Genomic DNA, 20,287 nt, shown 5'->3' with positions numbered 1-20,287 from the left:
AAGAATAAAACTGTTTAGATTGTGTATTTTAGCTAAATGTGCATCTCTGGTAATGATCTGTTGGTTTAATCAACCTGTAATGTTTCTGAATGACCTCTGACCTCTGCAGTCTCTGAGCCTGACCTGCACCGTGTGGGGAGAACCCACCCCTGAGGTCACCTGGTTCAAGAACGAGCAGGAGGTCTCCTCCACGGAGCACACCAAGGTCACATTTGACGGCGGCAAGTTTGCCAGCCTCGTCATCAACAAGGTCACCCCGGACGACTCCGGAAAGTACAGCATCAACGTCCGGAACAAGTACGGTGGCGAGTTCGTGGAGATTACCGTCAGCGTCTACCGACACGGCGAGCCAATCCCTGAGCCCAAGCTGGGACAGCCCAGAATGGCCGCTCCTGCACCCGCGCCCAAGTCCCCAGCTCCACCCGCCAAGACCCCGACCCCCACCCCGCCCAAGGCCCAGACCCCAGCGCAGTCCATGAAGAGCCCCGCCTCCACTCCCGCTTCCACCCCAGTCCCCAAGTCTCCCACCCCGACTCCCAAGTCTCCGACTCCCCCTCGCAGTGTCAAGTCTCCAACCCCTCCCAGATTCATGAAGTCTCCAACCCCACCCAGAAAGTAAAAGGTGGATGTGTCTGAGGGTGGAGACGGTTGCCGTAGTAACAGTGATTCTTAGCATGAGCATGAAACCGTGAGCTGTTTGTTTAGTTGTAGACGCTGCTGAAGTTCCACGCCTCGTTCCGCTCGTCATGGAGGCTGAAACCGCCGCTGAGAGGCTGAACCCTCCACCGAGCGGTGGCGCTCCGTCTCCCAGCATCAGAGCTGGAATAAAGCGGAATGTGCAGTCAGAGCGATGATGAGATGATCTCACTGTTCTCGCCTCATAATGCAGGAATCCGCTGAGAAAACGTTCACTTCCTGTCTGAAGTGTCTGGCTTGTCGTGTTTTCCCTCCGCTGCTTCATGACGGTAATAAACCTCATCAACCTTCACCTGGCCTCTTTCTTGTCTCTCTCACTGTCTGGCGGCAATAAAAGAGAAAAATATGCATGTATGTGTTGGAGCCAGGCGTGACAGCTGGGTTGGCAAACAATCCTGCAGCTCAGGTGAGCTGTGTGGGCGGGGCTTCTTCCAGTCACTGTCAGCGCGGTGAACAGGGCAGGTACAACAGGTTGCTGGTTTCCTCAGTGTGGCTCCGGATCACGTTGGAGCTGAAACCAGCTCTGGTTCTAGACATGTTCAGGGTTCAGGACTCTGCGGGACAGCCTGGATTCATTTCCACAACATTAAAGTGAGTTTTACTTTGACTTTATATCTCCTCCGTTTATGATCATATTTCTGTAATCTGTCATAAATTGTTTAATATTTTGGATGAATGTAAACACAAGTCAGTGCAGGTGAAATGTTAGTTCTTTCACACGCCTGGTGAAACAGAACGGAGGCTTTTTAAAGGTGCTGGGACTCCATGAATCCTGTAACAGTTTCTCATCACGCTGAAGGTAAAGAAGACGGCTGTGGCTTCCAGACTCAGAGGGCTCCAGCCTCCATGGAGTCCAGGCCATCCTGCCTGTCTGTCGGCAGAGAGGACGCCCATGAGGTCTACGTCCAGCCACACTACAAGGAATCCTACCGCCTGGCCATCTACGCTCTGCTCTGTGGAGGCAAAGAGGCCTACGAGGAGTTCCTCCAAGCCGAGCAGCTCAGCCGCTTTCTGTCAGAGGAAGAGATTCTCTTCATTTTGGAAAATGCAGAATTACCGGTTGTGGAGGAAGATTCCAGAGGCTCACTGCCAGAGGAAAGCAGCCCCTCCACCTACTTCCCAGCCGAGTCGGAGGAGGAGGTGCCAGACCTGGACCTGGGATGGCCAGAAGTCACGTTAGAGAGCACTGACACCAGCATCAGCCTGTTGTTTCACCCCCCCAGACTAAACACACCCACCATTAAGGAGGTGGTTCGGCGGCAGATTCAGGAGGCGTGTCAGGTGAGCTGTGAAAGCTGATCCAATCAGGCGGGTTTGTGGGGGGGGGGATGGGGGGTGTCGGTGACATCGCTACATATTTCTCTGCCTGCTACAGACTGCAGGGCTTGGTCATACATTAATACACAGAAACTGGCTCCACCAGTTCTACAGTTCAACACACCCAGTTACCGTGACAACCAAACTCTGTTTTTCCATGATTAATCTCACAAAAAGAGCCTTTAATCAAAGTCCAGCAGCAGCTGGAAGTCTGCATGAAAAGCAGGAGTGAAGAAGCAGTTTTAGTCGGGAGAGATCTTCCATCTGGTACGTTTACAGAAAAAACATTTGCTTCATTTCTGAATGGCGAGCCAGAGGCATCATCCACCGATGGATGGCGAGGATGCTGTCGCTAGGCAACCTGCAGCTTTATAAAATCCCAACATGTTAAAGTTTCACCTTCAGGAAGCAGCTTCAGTGTCGGAACAAGCAGGCAGAAAGCCTGTAATGCTCCATCTGAGTGTGAAATCTTCCCGTTCGAGTCCGTGGCGCTCGTTTTCATCTGGATGTCAGAAAACACGCCCTGTTGTTCTGTTGGACACTCACTCACTGAAATACATCATTAACTTGGCAAACGGGATGTTTGTGTAACTGCTATGAGTTTAGTCCAGAGGTCGGAAACTCCCGTCCTCTAGTGCCACAGTCCTGCAAATGTTAGGAGTTTCCCTGCTGCAACACACCTGTTTGACATCAAGCTCTGCACCAGTCTGCTGATGTGTGCCAGGTGTGTTGCAGCAGGGAAACTCCTAACATTTGCAGGACTGTGGCACTAGAGGACCGGAGTTTTCCTACCTCTGGTTTAGTCCCTTTAGACACGTCTGCAAGCCACAAAGCAGACGGACCATCAGGGCTGTCGCAGATATATTATCTGCACTTAAGTTCCAGGAAAACAAATCCTCATATCAGATAAAAACATGAAACAATATAAAAATGGGAATAAAATTTTGGTAAACAGAAAAACATGCAATAAATGCATGTTTTTAAAGCAATGGAGGGTCTGAGAGGCTCTGAAAATGCTCCAGCACATTCACCGGTTGATCTGGATCTATGAATGCAGTGCTTCATATGCCGCGGAGCTCTGGATGGAGACTGGTAAGACAGTGCCGGGTCTCTGAGACGCTGAAATGAAAGGTTCAACTGGATCCTGTGATAAACTGGAAGCCAGTATCGAGACTAGTACGCTTTGCTGCGGCTGCAGCTTGCAGGTGATGGATTACCAGTTATCAGACAGCAACTGGGTTGAACTGGTCGGAGGAGTAAAAAGATGCTGCTGGAGCCACAAGACACAAAACTTTTTAATGATCTGGAAGATGTTAGCAGACAGCAGTGACGCTAACATGATGCTAGCAGAGCAGCATGACGAGGAAAAACTCGGCTAAAAGACTCGACCACAGGGGTGTCCAGCTCCGGTCCTCCAGGGCCACAGTTCTGCAGACTTTCCATGCATCCCTGCTCCAACACACCTGACTCAAACTAAGCAGTCATTGTGCAGAATTTCATTGGCTGTTGGATCCATTTAAATGAAGCCAGGTGTGTTGGAGCAGGGATACATGGAAAACCTGCAGGACAGCCGCGCTTGAGGAGCGAATTTGGACACCCTGCTTTACCAGCGTCAACATCCAGACAGAACAAACCAAAAACAGAGAACATCAGTGTTCGCTTAGAGCTTCTGGTGGTTTCTCCACACAAACAAGGTTCCACATGAAAGCAGAGACGTCTGTCTCGTCACCGTGGCGTGGGACGGAAACGAGACGTCTGTCTCGTCACCGTGGCGTGGGACGGAAACGAGACGTCTGTCTCGCCGTGGCGTGGGACGGAAACGAGACGTCTGTCTCGCCGTGGCGTGGGACGGAAACGAGACGTCTGTCTCGCCGTGGCGTGGGACGGAAACGAGACGTCTGTCTCGTCACCGTGGCGTGGGACGGAAACGAGACGTCTGTCTCGTCACCGTGGCGTGGGACGGAAACGAGACGTCTGTCTCGTCGCCGTGGCGTGGGACGGAAACGAGACGTCTGTCTCGTCACCGTGGCGTGGGACGGAAACGAGACGTCTGTCTCGTCACCGTGGCGTGGGACGGAAACGAGACGTCTGTCTCGCCGTGGCGTGGGACGGAAACGAGACGTCTGTCTCGTCACCGTGGCGTGGGACGGAAACGAGACGTCTGTCTCGCCGTGGCGTGGGACGGAAACGAGACGTCTGTCTCGTCACCGTGGCGTGGGACGGAAAGGAGACGTCTGTCTCGTCACCGTGGCGTGGGACGGAAACGAGACGTCTGTCTCGCCATGGCGTGGGACGGAAACAAGACGTCTGTCTCGTCACCGTGGCGTGGGACGGAAACGAGACGTCTGTCTCGCCATGGCGTGGGACGGAAACGAGACGTCTGTCTCGTCACCGTGGCGTGGGACGGAAAGGAGACGTCTGTCTCGTCACCGTGGCGTGGGACGGAAACGAGACGTCTGTCTCGTCACCGTGGCGTGGGACGGAAACGAGACGTCTGTCTCGCCGTGGCGTGGGACGGAAACGAGACGTCTGTCTCGCCGTGGCGTGGGACGGAAACGAGACGTCTGTCTCGTCACCGTGGCGTGGGACGGAAACGAGACGTCTGTCTCACCGTGGCGTGGGACGGAAACGAGACGTCTGTCTCGCCGTGGCGTGGGACGGAAACGAGACGTCTGTCTCGCCGTGGCGTGGGACGGAAACGAGACGTCTGTCTCGCCGTGGCGTGGGACGGAAACGAGACGTCTGTCTCGTCGCCGTGGCGTGGGACGGAAACGAGACGTCTGTCTCGTCGCCGTGGCGTGGGACGGAAACGAGACGTCTGTCTCGCCATGGCGTGGGACGGAAACGAGACGTCTGTCTCGCCGTGGCGTGGGACGGAAACGAGACGTCTGTCTCGTCGCCGTGGCGTGGGACGGAAACGAGACGTCTGTCTCGTCACCGTGGCGTGGGACGGAAACGAGACGTCTGTCTCGCCGTGGCGTGGGACGGAAACGAGACGTCTGTCTCGTCGCCGTGGCGTGGGACGGAAACGAGACGTCTGTCTCGTCACCGTGGCGTGGGACGGAAACGAGACGTCTGTCTCGCCATGGCGTGGGACGGAAACGAGACGTCTGTCTCGCCATGGCGTGGGACGGAAATGAGACGTCTGTCTCGTCACCATGGCGTGGGACGGAAACGAGACGTCTGTCTCGTCACCGTGGCGTGGGACGGAAACGAGACGTCTGTCTCGCTGTGGCGTGGGACGGAAACGAGACGTCTGTCTCGCCATGGCGTGGGACGGAAATGAGACGTCTGTCTCGCCGTGGCGTGGGACGGAAACGAGACGTCTGTCTCGTCGCCGTGGCGTGGGACGGAAACGAGACGTCTGTCTCGTCGCCGTGGCGTGGGACGGAAACGAGACGTCTGTCTCGTCACCGTGGCGTGGGACGGAAACGAGACGTCTGTCTCGTCGCCGTGGCGTGGGACAGAAACGAGACGTCTGTCTCGCCGTGGCGTGGGACGGAAACGAGACGTCTGTCTCGCCGTGGCGTGGGACGGAAACGAGACGTCTGTCTCGTCGCCGTGGCGTGGGACGGAAACGAGACGTCTGTCTCGTCACCGTGGCGTGGGACGGAAAGGAGACGTCTGTCTCGTCACCGTGGCGTGGGACGGAAATGAGACGTCTGTCTCGTCACCGTGGCGTGGGACGGAAACGAGACGTCTGTCTCGTCACCGTGGCGTGGGACGGAAACGAGACGTCTGTCTCGCCGTGGCGTGGGACGGAAACGAGACGTCTGTCTCGTCACCGTGGCGTGGGACGGAAAGGAGACGTCTGTCTCGTCACCGTGGCGTGGGACGGAAATGAGACGTCTGTCTCGTCACCGTGGCGTGGGACGGAAACGAGACGTCTGTCTCGCTGTGGCGTGGGACGGAAACGAGACGTCTGTCTCGCCATGGCGTGGGACGGAAATGAGACGTCTGTCTCGCCGTGGCGTGGGACGGAAACGAGACGTCTGTCTCGTCGCCGTGGCGTGGGACGGAAACGAGACGTCTGTCTCGTCGCCGTGGCGTGGGACGGAAACGAGACGTCTGTCTCGTCGCCGTGGCGTGGGACGGAAACGAGACGTCTGTCTCGTCACCGTGGCGTGGGACGGAAACGAGACGTCTGTCTCGTCACCGTGGCGTGGGACGGAAACGAGACGTCTGTCTCGCCGTGGCGTGGGACGGAAACGAGACGTCTGTCTCGCCGTGGCGTGGGACGGAAACGAGACGTCTGTCTCGTCGCCGTGGCGTGGGACGGAAACGAGACGTCTGTCTCGTCACCGTGGCGTGGGACGGAAACGAGACGTCTGTCTCGTCACCGTGGCGTGGGACGGAAACGAGACGTCTGTCTCGTCACCGTGGCGTGGGACGGAAACGAGACGTCTGTCTCGCCATGGCGTGGGACGGAAACGAGACGTCTGTCTCGCCATGGCGTGGGACGGAAACGAGACGTCTGTCTCGCCGTGGCGTGGGACGGAAACGAGACGTCTGTCTCGTCGCCGTGGCGTGGGACGGAAACGAGACGTCTGTCTCGTCGCCGTGGCGTGGGACGGAAACGAGACGTCTGTCTCGTCACCGTGGCGTGGGACGGAAAGGAGACGTCTGTCTCGTCACCGTGGCGTGGGACGGAAATGAGACGTCTGTCTCGTCACCGTGGCGTGGGACGGAAACGAGACGTCTGTCTCGTCACCGTGGCGTGGGACGGAAACGAGACGTCTGTCTCGTCACCGTGGCGTGGGACGGAAACGAGACGTCTGTCTCGCCGTGGCGTGGGACGGAAACGAGACGTCTGTCTCGTCACCGTGGCGTGGGACGGAAAGGAGACGTCTGTCTCGTCACCGTGGCGTGGGACGGAAACGAGACGTCTGTCTCGCCGTGGCGTGGGACGGAAAGGAGACATCTGTCTCGTCACCGTGGCGTGGGACGGAAACGAGACGTCTGTCTCGTCACCGTGGCGTGGGACGGAAACGAGACGTCTGTCTCGTCACCGTGGCGTGGGACGGAAAGGAGACGTCTGTCTCGTCACCGTGGCGTGGGACGGAAAGGAGACGTCTGTCTCGTCACCGTGGCGTGGGACGGAAATGAGACGTCTGTCTCGTCACCGTGGCGTGGGACGGAAACGAGACGTCTGTCTCGTCACCGTGGCGTGGGACGGAAACGAGACGTCTGTCTCGCTGTGGCGTGGGACGGAAACGAGACGTCTGTCTCGCCATGGCGTGGGACGGAAACGAGACGTCTGTCTCGCCGTGGCGTGGGACGGAAACGAGACGTCTGTCTCGTCGCCGTGGCGTGGGACGGAAACGAGACGTCTGTCTCGTCACCGTGGCGTGGGACGGAAACGAGACGTCTGTCTCGTCGCCGTGGCGTGGGACGGAAACGAGACGTCTGTCTCGTCACCGTGGCGTGGGACGGAAACGAGACGTCTGTCTCGTCACCGTGGCGTGGGACGGAAACGAGACGTCTGTCTCGTCACCGTGGCGTGGGACGGAAACGAGACGTCTGTCTCGTCACCGTGGCGTGGGACGGAAACGAGACGTCTGTCTCGCCATGGCGTGGGACGGAAACGAGACGTCTGTCTCGCCATGGCGTGGGACGGAAATGAGACGTCTGTCTCGTCACCGTGGCGTGGGACGGAAACGAGACGTCTGTCTCGTCACCGTGGCGTGGGACGGAAACGAGACGTCTGTCTCGCCATGGCGTGGGACGGAAACGAGACGTCTGTCTCGCCATGGCGTGGGACGGAAACGAGACGTCTGTCTCGCCGTGGCGTGGGACGGAAACGAGACGTCTGTCTCGTCGCCGTGGCGTGGGACGGAAACGAGACGTCTGTCTCGTCGCCGTGGCGTGGGACGGAAACGAGACGTCTGTCTCGTCGCCGTGGCGTGGGACGGAAACGAGACGTCTGTCTCGTCGCCGTGGCGTGGGACGGAAACGAGACGTCTGTCTCATCACGGTGAGACAGAAACTCTGGCGGCTCGCAGCTACAATCCCACATCATGTCCTGATGCTGCTGATGGTGAAAATTGGGTTCAGCTGATGTGTTTTTATTCGTTCCACTCGGCGTATTTAACTGTTAGTTTCTTTTGTTCGCTGCCGTCTGTTGGTTGGTCTGATTGTCTTTCCTCCGGATTGTCTTTGGATGAACTTGTCTCTGTTTTAGTTGTCTCCAACCTTCAGTTGTTACCGTCAGTGTTATTCCTGCACCTCTTTGCCACTTCGTCCTCCACTGCGACAACTTTACTCTTCCTGGATGAACTGAGCTGAACTGGTTTCATCTGAAAGTAATGTGGTTTGCCTTTGGGAGGAGAAAACATTTACATTTCTTTCTGTGTTCCTGATAGTTTCTCAGACACAGTAACACATATCTCATTCTGACACATCTGTAGTAATCTCAGACACCGTGATTAGACACAGCCAGAGGCAGAAACTCAGGCCTCATCTAGAGAAGGTCAATCCACATCGTCCTTAATGAGGTCGTGCAGACACCCCAAGACAGTTCAGCTCTTCCAGCAGCAGTCAGGGGGGCCAAGATGGCGGCTGATGTCTAGACGCTAATCGCAACTGTCCTCAAACTTTTGTCAAACTACAGCATCTACGAAGGCTCTTACAAAAAGTGGTAATGTCAAATAACTCAAAAACGTAACTTTCAAAACGTAAAAGTGAACCTATTCCTGCTATTTCACCAAGAAAACCTTGTGCAAAGAAAGGAAAAATGGAGAAAGATACGGCCGACAGCATCGTGGCGGTGTTGAAGCTAGCTATTGAGGAGCAAGGCTGCACAATTGGTAAATCGATCGAGGAACTTAAAACATCTATCAACATTTTGGCGCCTGATGTTCAGGACATTAAAGGTACGCTGAAAGCCACTGGTGAGAGAGTTAGCAAGGCAGAAGAGAAGATAGTGAACCTGGAAAACAAAGTTCAGGAACTATCAAGATACAAACGTAGAAGGAATCTGCGTCTGAGAGGGCTTCCAGAGACCGAGGGAGAAGATGTGAGAGCACGACTGATTGAAATATGCGAAACTGTGGCTCCTCAACACAAAGATAAGTTCCAGGATGTGATCGATTCAGTTCACAGGCTTGGTAGGAAAACTCCACCAAACGCTTCCCCGCGATATCCTTCTGCAGTTTTCAATGAGGCATTTTCGAGACACCGTATGGAAGCTGTCCAAAAATTCAGAGCACCTGAAGCAGAGGAAGATCCGATTTAAAGAAGACCTTTCTCCTGAGGATCGAGAGCTGCGCAAACGTCTGTGGCCACAGATCATGAAGGCACGAGAGGAGAAGAAGTTAGCTTTCTGCGTTGGAGGAAGAGCCTTTATTGACAACAAAGAGATTCATTGAAAGGCACGGCTCAGATCATCGCTTTGGAGTCTGGCTTGTTTTGGTTGATTGCTGCAGATTGATCTGGTCTGACCGAAAGACCATCAGCTGCATGTTGGTGAAAATATATGTTCATGTGAGTTGAATTAATTTTGACGTTTCAAAAATCTGGAGTTTCACCGTTTATTATGATGCTAATAATATGCTTTACTCTTGAGGAAAGTTTCGTTAGTAATAACTGCTAGTTTCTCTTCAGGCAGTACAGACGTTCTTTTGTTTTACTTTTCTGAGTTGAAATTTCAGTTCTAAAATTTCTTTCTGGTAATACTCGGGGCTTAAGGGACATTACAAAGCGGAAAGCTTTATTTTTATATGCAAAAAACTTTGATGCAGACTTCTGTTGTATCCAAGAAAGTCACTCAGTGGAAACGGACTATAATTTCTGGAGATCACAGTGGGGGGAAGACCTTTGGATGTCGCATGGAAACCAACATTCGGGAGGAACAATGACTCTTAAATGCAAATTTGGAGGAAAGATTGCTTCTGTTCTTACTGATAAAAATGGACACTTTATATTGTTGACTGTTTATTTATCAAATCAATTTTACTTAGTGGGAAATGTATATAGGTATAACAACGACAGAGAAAATAAGGAGTTGTTAATGATCCTAAGTTCACATATTAATTCTTCTGTTAAACATTTTGGAGAAGGTAAAAATTATTTTGGGTGGAGACTTTAATGCTACAGTTAATGACGGGATTGATTGATTCCCTGGTAGAAAGAGAAAAAATAGCACTCTAGTTAACTTCATGACTGAAAATGGCTTGATAGATGCATGGCGATCAAATAACCCTAATTGTACAGAATATATCTGGAGTAACAAATCTGGCACCTCCCAGTCAAGAATAGACCTTTGGCTGGTATCAGATTCCATGTTAAACCTACCATATAAGACTGAAATTAACCCAAGCCCTCTAACTAATCAGAAAACCACAATCCTTACATTAAATTTTTCTTCATGTGATGTGAGGAAAAAACTCACTCCTGGCTACTGGAAATCAAACAATCAGCTTTTAATTAATGAGACATTAAGACTGAAAATAAAGGATTTAATCTTAGAATATTGGAATTTGGCAGAACAAGAAGAATCTTATGGTAAATATTGGGAGCTCCTAAAATTTGAGTTGCAAAAACTCTTAAGAAAAACTGGTGCGAATCTTAAAAGAGATGGGATGAAAGAGGAAAATGATTTTATGACAGAATTAATCTCACTGTCTTCAATTCCACCTGAAAATTTGTCCGAGGAGCAGAGAATCCAGTTGAACTCCTGGACCAACTGTATATAACTAAAGCCAAAGGGGCTTTTGTGTGATCAAGGGCCAAGAGGAATGAAAAGGGTGAACAGAATTCCAGTTACTTTTTCAAATGAGAAAAACAGAGACAAAAAAGGAATAGTATAGACAAATTGTGTTTAGATGGAAAGATTATTGATAATCCAAAAGAAATCGCTACGATATGCAAAAATGATTTTAAATCTGTATATGAATCAACACTGTCACTAGAAGATGTTCACCATTTCTTTGGTGCTATGAGTAATGTCAGCATTATTAGTGAAGGAGATAAATCAAACCGATAACTCTTAATGAAGTGAAATATGTGAAATGAAGCAATGAACAAACTCAAACCAAATAAACCTCCTGGCACAGATGACTTATCCTCTGAATTTTATCAACACTTCTCAGAGGAACTAGCTCCTTTCCTCCTAAAAGTAGTTCTTGAAAGCTTTGAAACTGGAAAATTGCCAAAGTTTAATCACTTTAATCCCAAAACCACATAAAGACAGCTTGTTATTGGATGATTGGCGTCCTGTTTCCATTTTAAACAATGATTACAAAATCCTTGCTATTTGCTTTGCTGAAAAACTAAAGTTAGTTCTAGATAATATCATAGATGAGCCTCAGAATGGATTCATGCCTAACAGGTACATAATTGACAATATTAGATTGGTATTTGACATTCTTGATTACTCCGATTTAATACAGATGACAGTTTTATTCTGTTCTTAGATTTCCACAAAGCATTTGACTCTCTAGAACATGAGTTTATGTTTGCAGCACTTGCATTTTTTTGGCTTTGGGGAACAGTTTATTAAATCTATGAAAACTCTTTATACTTCTGCAAACAGTTCAATTAAACTTCCACATGGAAGTACCAAAAGGTTTGATTTGAATAGAGGGATACGTCAGGGTGTCCAGTTTCTCCATATCTTTTCTTACTCCCAATGCAAATACTGGCCACTCATATTAAAAACAGGGAGCTAAAAGGTATTTCTGTTGCAGGGAGGGTTGTCGCTCTAATCCAGCTAGCAGATGACACTTCCCTTTTTTAACAGGATAAAACCCAAGTAAATGTTGCTATCAGAATTCTTACTGCTTTTTCTAAAGCTTCTGGCCTGAAACTAAACATGTCTAAGAGTGACTTGTTCTCCATTAAACCATGCAATGAAATAGAAGTTTCAGGAGTTCCCATAAAATCTAAAGTTAAATACCTGGGAATATCTATTTTCAAAGATGAAAATTTGAGGACTAGTGAAAACTTTAATCCCCTAATAACAACTATTAAACAAAAATTTGATCTGTGGATCCAGAGGGATCTTCGTAGAACCGGCCGTGTCCTGCTGTCTAAGGGTTATCTAGACTCGTGTATGCCAGCTCTGCATTAAATGTCCCAAAAGATGTGTGCTCGACTGCTGACAAAACTCTTTTTAATTTCATCTGGAAAAGAAAAGTCCATCAAATCTGCAAGAATGTAATAATTAATGATTTAAACTCTGGTGGTTTTAATGCTTTAGATTTTTACACACTACATTCTTCCTTTAAAATAAAATGGATCAAAAGGTATTTGTTAAATCCAAAGTCATTATGGACTTTTATTCCCCATCACGTTTTTTAACCCTTAGGTGGTCTTAACTTTCTATTAAGGTGCAATTACAACATAGATAAAATACCCATTAAATTATCCAACCTCAACAGGCAAATGCTTCTTTCCTGGTCTCTAGTATACAAACATAACTTTTCTCCACACTCTTATTACATCTGGAATAATCAGGATATTTGTTTTAAACATAAGTCTCTGTATTTAAAAACATGTGTGGAACATGGGATTCTGCTTGTTAATCAGTTGCTTAATAGGGATGGTCATTTACTTACATATTATGAGTTTCTTGAAAAATTCCATTTTCCTGTTACTCCTAGAGAATTTGCCGTTGTTAATGATGCCGATCCCTCAGGAAGCAAACATCTGGTCTCATCTGCACCTAGAACTGATGCTCTGCCACAACTTTTTATTGGGAACTCAGAGCCCTTTCTTAGTACAAAAACTAATAACAAATGCATTAGAGAATTAATTCAAAGAGATGTGAGTTGTAACCCTGCCTCTGTTTTCATTTGGAATAATGAATATCCTGATATGAACTGGAAAAAGGTCTGGTCCCTTCCCAGACAATTTTCTATTACCAACAAAGTGCGAGAAGTGTCACTGAAAATTGGTGCTATCCAGTTAATGTTTTTCTGGCAAAAATCCATAAAAATGTTGAAAATCTCTGCTCCTTCTGTCAACAAGCAGATGAAACTACATGTCATCTTTTCTGGGAGTGCTCCTGTATGATGTGAATCTGTACCTCAGTAGGAAGCTGGAGTATCAAGTTAGAAAGAAGCCTGATTGTGTTTTATTTGTCACCTTCCACACAAAATAAGATTTGTAATTAACCTCTTCACTCTACTTGCTAAATTTCACACACATCGTTGTAAATTTGCTAAGAAAAAAACCAAATATGTCAGTTTTCCTGTGATGTCCATATGTACATGGAGTCACTGAAATTTTGCACAAATTCTAAAGCTGTGAAAACCAGAATGATCTATGATGCTGCCATTGAGCTTGAGTTGTGAGTTATGCAATTCTCCCATATATCTGTCGGATTGTATTGTAAATGCATTTCAATAAAAAAAAAATAAATAAATAAATAAATAAACAAAAAAAAGCTCTTCCAGCAGGAACAGCGAACAAAGCTGGGACAGAGTTCAGAAGTCCTCTGGGAGTCTGAGACACAGCAGAAGTTGTGACGGAGCCTCCCAGCTGGCTCAGATGGTGCAGCAGGTGTAGAAGGGAGGAGGCTTCAGCTGCAGCTCCATGAGCAGAGACGTTAAATTACGGAAAGAGTGCAGCTGGCAGGAAAAACTCCCCCCAGGCAGATCCTTGTTCCTTCAGAATAAAAACACCGTCGCAGCATGAGATTGGCACAAGTTAAACATCCAACATGAGACTGTGTGTGTGTGTGTGTGTGTGTGTGTGTGTGTGTGCGCGCATTCCACCACCCTGCTGGGACACACACAAACACACCTGCTGCATCTGAAACAGGTAAAACTGGGTGAGATAAGGATCTCATTCAGTCTGACATGTTTCATAACTCGCTTGTGTTTCCTCCGTACGGAACCAGCAGAACATGTTGATACGTCACACACACGGAAGGAGGTCGCTGGTTCGAGTCCGGGCCGGGAACGGTGGTCTTTCTGTGTGGAACCTGCATGTTCTCCATGTGTATGCGCGGCTTCTCTCCAGACTCCGCAACAGTAATCATTAATAAATGTGATAAATAATGTGTTTGCATTTTTAAACAAAACGTTAAAAAGTGTATTCAGTCCATACACACACACCTGGACGTTCCACACACACACACACACACACACTGGACGTTCCACACACACACACACACACACACACACCTGGACGTTCCACACCCCCCCCCCCCCCCCCACACACACACACACACACACACTGGACGTTCCACCCCCCCCACACACACACACACCTGGACGTTACACACACACACACACACTGGACGTTCCACCCCCCCCACACACACACACACCTGGACGTTACACACACACACACACACACACACCTGGACGTTCCACACACACACACACTGGACGTTCCACCCCCCCCCCCCCCCCCCCCCCCCCCCACACACACACACACACACCTGGACGTCGTTTACTGTAGTCCAGGAGGATCCGGTCCAGACCTCCAGGGATGAAACTTTCAATGAAACAACCTGAAAATGGTCAAAGTCACTCTGTGTTGTGGTTTTCTGCATAAGTCACGTCTTCAGATCACGTTTCTGCATAGTTTCATCAGTAATGTGTTCATCGATAAGTCGCGTATTTAATACACTGAAAACTTCCATAAACGATTCATTTCACAGTTTTAACGTTTATTACCTGCAAGAAGCTCTGAATCTGCTGTTTAACCTATTAAATGTCAGCATGTCTCATACATCTCCAGGTCATCGCCATAGCGATGGATGTCTTCACCGACGTGGACATTTTTAAGGAGACGGTGGGTGCAGCGCTGAGGGGAGTCGGGGTCTACATCCTGCTGGATGATTCCCAGGTCATCAGCTTCCTCAAAATGTCCCACAGCGTGGGCGTTAACATCCACGACATCAAGGTGAGGGAAGAATCCGCTGCTGATGTTTTAAACTCTGGAAGTCTGGCGGAAATGATCACAGACCAGGCAAGGAAGGAGGTGATTCAGTGGGATCAGTGGAAGCGTCAACAGCTTGTCAACATTTGCAAAGTTTTGCTCTGATCCTGGATGTGGATCTGCACCACACGCTGGTAAACCGTCTGCAGGCGGCTCAGACTGGAGTCAAGTCAGATGCTGAGAGGGTTTCTGTCGTCACTGGCAGGTTTTCACGGCCAAACATTCGTCCCAGAGTTCTCCACAAAGCCAACAGTGTGGGATTGATTTGAACATGAGCAGAGACACAAACGTGTCCCACAGAACTCTCCAGAAGAGACGTTTTTACTCATACTCCCACTGAGATTCACGTTTTTCATGATTTACAGTCACTTGCAGCAACATGACATTTAGAAATCAGAGCAAACACAAAATCTAAACAAGATTGTCCAAAATATTTTATTCAGGATTGTTTTAAACATTTACTCTCCTACAAAGGCCTCATCAGGACCTGCCGCTCCGGCTTTTTCACCTTCCTCAGCATCTCCTGGTGTCTCTGAACTACCTGCCAGCCATGACTCCCTCACCTGACAGATAACCCTGCTCGATCCGCTCTCTGCTACCAGCAGCCAATCACATCTGCAGGAAACGATCATATGAGTTGAAATGGGTTGGAAGGCGGGACTCAAGTTGTTGCAGACAGACACTGATCCTGCAGCTGTTTGTGAAACAGAAAACGGTGACAACAACTCCGGACTTGCTGGATGTTTTAGTTGGTTCATCCTTTAATAAACGTCAAGTTTGTGCCCCTTAATTCTGCAAAAGCACAAGTTGTTAATAAACCGAAAAGTCAGCTGACCCTCAGGTCAGTGCTGACTTTAAGTCTTCCTACACCTGTCAGCCATCAGGGGTTAGGTTCTGCTCTGGTCAGGAAGGAAAGCACGTCTCCATCTCATTAAACACAAAGACGCTAACTACTGCAGCTAGAAGCACTGATCTGCCAGATTCCTACAAACCTGGGGGGTTCTTTCAGTCTGCATCACAGTTTTCAACCAGTTTCAAAGGCCCTTTGAGGAGCTGGAAGAACTGGCTGTTTTTGGTTGAAACATCAGTATCACGTTTAGTAGCTGGTAGTGAACAAGAATGTGGGACCAAATTAACGCACACACGATAAAAACTCAACTTAATCTGAACCTATAGTTACCAGGAAACCCTGAAGTTTTCCAGTCAAAGCTCAGATGTTCGACTCAAGCAGAAACCACATCCGACAGGTTGGCTCAGACGTGACGCTTAAAAAGAAGAGCATGAATCTGAAGGGAAAGGAAACCTTGACCTTGCCGCTGCTGCAGCTCTTCATAGATGAAGTCAAACATTTGTTTCACGCCCAAACGAAAACACTGTTCCGTGTGGAGCCGTGGTTTCTCTCTCAGTCAGCTCAGCGGCTGGATTTTCCTGTCAGACGGCATCAGCAGGTCAAACAGAGAATCTTTACAGCCATGATTCAGGGTTAGGGATCAAACCAACGTGTTTGATCAGAATCATAAGATTCATGTGCACATTTCCGTGTGTTTGTGTGGAGCTGCATCATGTCCATCGATCCAGCACCAGGTTGGACCATCGTTCCCTTCAGAGCTGCTTTAACTGGTGTGACAGATACAACCGGGTGGAGTCGTTCTCGGAGATTCTGCTGCGTTTTAACGTGAAGCATCACGCAGGAAGAAGCAGCAGAGATGATGAGACATGGTGCATCATCCTGCTGGAAGTTTCCATCAGGAGATGCTACACTGCGCTCAGAAAGGGACGGACATGGTCAGCAGCACCTGCAGATGATAACTAAGCAGCAACATTTTCTTCTCACGTTGCAGCGGTTTGTACAGCGAGCCAGTCACGTGACCTGCCTCCAGATCCGAGGCTTTTCTTTCCTCCATTCCTGTTTGTGTTATTCTCTCTCTCTCTCTCTCTCTCAGCATGGACCATCTCACCATGTTGGTGCTGGTTGCAACGTTTTATGTCTGATTGTTTTATATTTCTGGATGAAATCTGAGGCTCTGTGTGGTTGAACGGAGATAAAACGATCAGGCTGCGTTTCCTCTGCAGGGTCAGAATCAGATTTATCGGCAGGATGGACGGCGATGACTTTGGTGTTTGTTTCTCCATCAGAACCTTCGTGTTCGGACGGTTCGGGGGCAGCAGTACCAGTGCCGGTCCGGGTTGAAGTTTCACGGAGGTTTAGAGCAGAAGTTCATCCTGGTGGACTGCAGCACAGTTTTGTACGGAACCTACAGGTGAGTCTGTCTTAGCTCTGCTTGTCTTCACCACAGCAGGGAAATCAGATTATCAGGCGTTCCTACGGCGGTGAAGGCAGCGCTCCATCCCATGCTGCAGGAACACCAGCCCAATCTTCGGCTTCTATGGGTTTAAAGGGGGAAACTCATGGTGGAACAGGAGCACCATGACAGTGATCTTTCGGTTCTTTACTGCCGGTGATGCTTCAAACGTTGGTCCAGAATAATCTGGAATTCTGTGATGTTTTTATTATTGGCAGTTTCATTCATCCGTACTGCTTAGTCTGATGAAGGGTCGCGGGGAGCTGGAGCTTATCCCAGCAGTCTTTGGGCGAGAGGCGGGGTTTACCTGAACAGATTGCCAGTCCATCGCAATCATTGGTAGTTTTGTATAATAAAATTCAGATAATTATAGAACCTCATATAATTTTTAATGATTAAAGTATCATTTTCAGATGGAAGTTTTGGGATAACTAAACAAAAAAAAACATACGCGGCATTATTTGGGCCGATAAGCAGTATCGGTGGGACGTTTGTTGGCCGTTGGAGAAAATGAGCCGTATGCTTGTCAGGATGAAACATGCACAACACTGAAATGTGCACGATGTGAAGGAAAACCATGTGGATGTCTGGAAACTGAAGCACTGACTGCATGAGCTGATCGTTTGCAACGTCTTCTCTGCTCGTCTCTCACCACTTTGTCTCTGTTGTCTTTCTGAAGCTACACGTGGTCGTTTGAGAAGATCAACCTGAGTATGGTCCTGGTTGTCACGGGTCAGCTGGTTTGCTCCTATGACGAGGAGTTCAGAAGACTGTACGCCCGTTCAGTCGTCCCTGCAGTGCTGACCAGGTGGAGGCTGCCAGTCTCATCCCTCAGAGACTCCACAGCGATGCAGAGCCCGCACTCCAGCCAGCTGTCTCTAAATCAGATTCACATGAGATCCAGAGGGATGGAGGGCATCAGGGGCGCTCAGAACGGCAGCTTTAGCAATGGCGCCATGTTGAGCCGTGGCCTGAGCGTGCAGGATAGGCTGCATCAGTCTCACTTTCCTGACGGAGGGAACTTGCTCAGAGGGCACAGCTACGGAGGAGAGCTGCAGAAAGTGAACTCCATGACCCGACTGCGGATGGGAACCAAGGGCTTTGGAAGTCATGTTACTGCGAAGGGGACTGGATCCAACCTGAGAGCTAGCAGAGCCGCTCAGCAACAACTCCGGCACCAGAGCCGCTACGGTGCAGACCACAATCTGATACCGTTCAACTCTCAGACATCTCTCCACAGATGGAAGATGGACACGTACCTCAAAGAGAGCGATATGCTTCTAGGTGCATCACACGAGGTAATAACCCCGATGATATCCCCACACGGCAGTCACAGGGGCTTGAATGACCTCCAGTCACAGCTGATCCACAGTAGATCCAGGGACATCAAGTCCAGGATGGAGGAGATGAGGCTCAAAAGGTTCAGTCTACAGGAGACGGGCAACCTCGGGCAAAGTCAGGAGTCCCTGCGGTCTGTGTACTCCACTGCAGAACGGCAGAAAGGCCTGACTTCAACGAGAGGTCTGGATGTTTGGCTGAGTGGGACAGAACAGGTGCTAAACACACCAAACATGGAAGACAGCGAGCTGATGGTGGAAGCTGGCAGGAGGGCGCAACTTCTCACTGATGGCCATCGCTCTGTTTCCCAGTATGACATCAAGACAGCTCCAGATAGAAAGACAATGAAGACCAGCAGCTGGCAGGACACGGCGCTTTCTAGGACTAAATCAGACGCAGATTTAGACATGAAAATGACTGATGCGGCGCTCAAACTTTCTCTGCTGCACTCCAGCGGTCTCAGTTTGCAGCAGTCCAGGGTGATGGAGTCTTTGACTGAGATCCCTGAAGAGAAAGAGACGTCCAACACTCAAGTCTGCAGTTTAGACTCGGCTGTCAGAGACAGAGAAGAAGAAAAAGCTGCTGCAGAAGGAAACGCTGTCAGATCAAGCACACCTGAGGACAGACAGAGTCACAGAGTCTCTCTGCTTAACGGTACGACACCTGTTGGCGCAAACACCAAAACCCCCGCTGCAAAGAGTCATCCATCATCTACGGGACGTCATCCTCCAGGCGACGCTCAGAGTCATCCCGCAGGAAAAGACCAAGCAGGACCAGAACTTCAGAAGAAGAACTCTGTGAGAAAGAAGGTGCATTCAGCAGCCAATGAAAAGAAAGCGCCGGATAAGGAGGAAAAATCCCTCCAAAGAAGGACCTCACTGCGATCAGCACCCAGGCCAGAACATCCTCCGTCTGCGGCAGAGCGAACAGCAACCAAAGGTCATTCATCTCAGTCCCAGAGCTCCCTCAGTGGCACGCCGGAGACAGAAAAGCAGAAAACGCCATTCTCAAGACTGACTCCTCAGCGTTTAAGCAGAAAGAAGATAAACCTGGACGATGAAGGAGTGGCCACTTCTCAAGCCGTGAGAGTCTACAGCCGATACGAGCTGCTGTTTAGCTCCGAAAACGCCTCCGACAAAGACAGAAGCTCCTCGCTGAAAAGATGGAAAGCAGGCCATCCATCGAATCCGCCACAAACTGGTCCAGACAACAAGCTGGGTCGGTTCATGCAGCGAATGGGAAATCTCATCAGCAAGAACAAGTAGGAGGAGGAGCCCAGTCCTCCAAGTGCTGGTTCCTTCACAGACGCTTACAGCTCTGCAAGCTGCGTCCACACGACGATGCGTCATCAGAAGTTTTACTCTGAGCTGCAAGTATCAGAAAACATAAATCATTCATTCATTCATTATCCTAACCGCTTAGTCCAATAAGCGGGAACCTATCCCAGCAGTCTTTGGGCGAAAGGCAGGGTACGCCCTGGACAGCTCGCCAGTCTATCGCTGGGCCGAAAACATAAATCAGTAATAAATCCAAGACAAAACCCTCGAAGCAGCTTCAAATTTCAGCCTGGTTGGACATCCCATGCTCCAGTTGCCTGAATAGAGCAGCGCGAAAGGTTTCATCTGTGCCAAAATGCTTCCCAGCAAATAGTTTTCTCCATTAATCGGCATCATCTCAATCATACTTGCTCACTGGGAGAACTGGTCCAGAGACAGAAAGACTGGACTAAACCACCAAGTCTA

The 20,287-nt window shown here is 49.5% G+C and overlaps 2 protein-coding genes across 4 annotated transcripts in view; both read left to right on the top strand.

Annotated features, from left to right (window-relative positions):
• LOC306774625 (myomesin-2-like) overlaps positions 1-988 on the top strand; it is a 52,894-nt gene extending 51,906 nt beyond the window's left edge. For all 3 annotated transcript variants that reach the window (XM_079264761.1, XM_079264759.1, XM_079264760.1), the window contains one exon: positions 110-988. In XM_079264761.1, coding sequence (XP_079120887.1) covers positions 110-619 — 510 coding nt within the window. In that variant the 3' untranslated portion in view covers positions 620-988. The remainder of the gene's footprint in view (positions 1-109) is intronic.
• A 554-nt stretch (positions 989-1,542) lies between these two features.
• On the top strand, positions 1,543-19,810 carry LOC306774871 (uncharacterized protein; the record flags this gene model as incomplete). Its single annotated transcript, XM_079265049.1, has 4 exons — positions 1,543-1,977; positions 14,704-14,868; positions 17,041-17,165; positions 17,887-19,810. 4 exons carry the CDS (start codon positions 1,543-1,545, stop codon positions 19,808-19,810), a joined length of 2,649 nt encoding a protein of 882 aa, XP_079121175.1.
• Between the last annotated feature and the right edge of the window lie 477 nt (positions 19,811-20,287).

Source organism: Telmatherina bonti, assembly GCF_933228915.1.
Source record: "Telmatherina bonti genome assembly, chromosome: 3".
NCBI classification, from domain to species: Eukaryota; Metazoa; Chordata; class Actinopteri; order Atheriniformes; family Telmatherinidae; genus Telmatherina; species Telmatherina bonti.
This window is presented reverse-complemented; position numbering and strand designations above follow the sequence as displayed.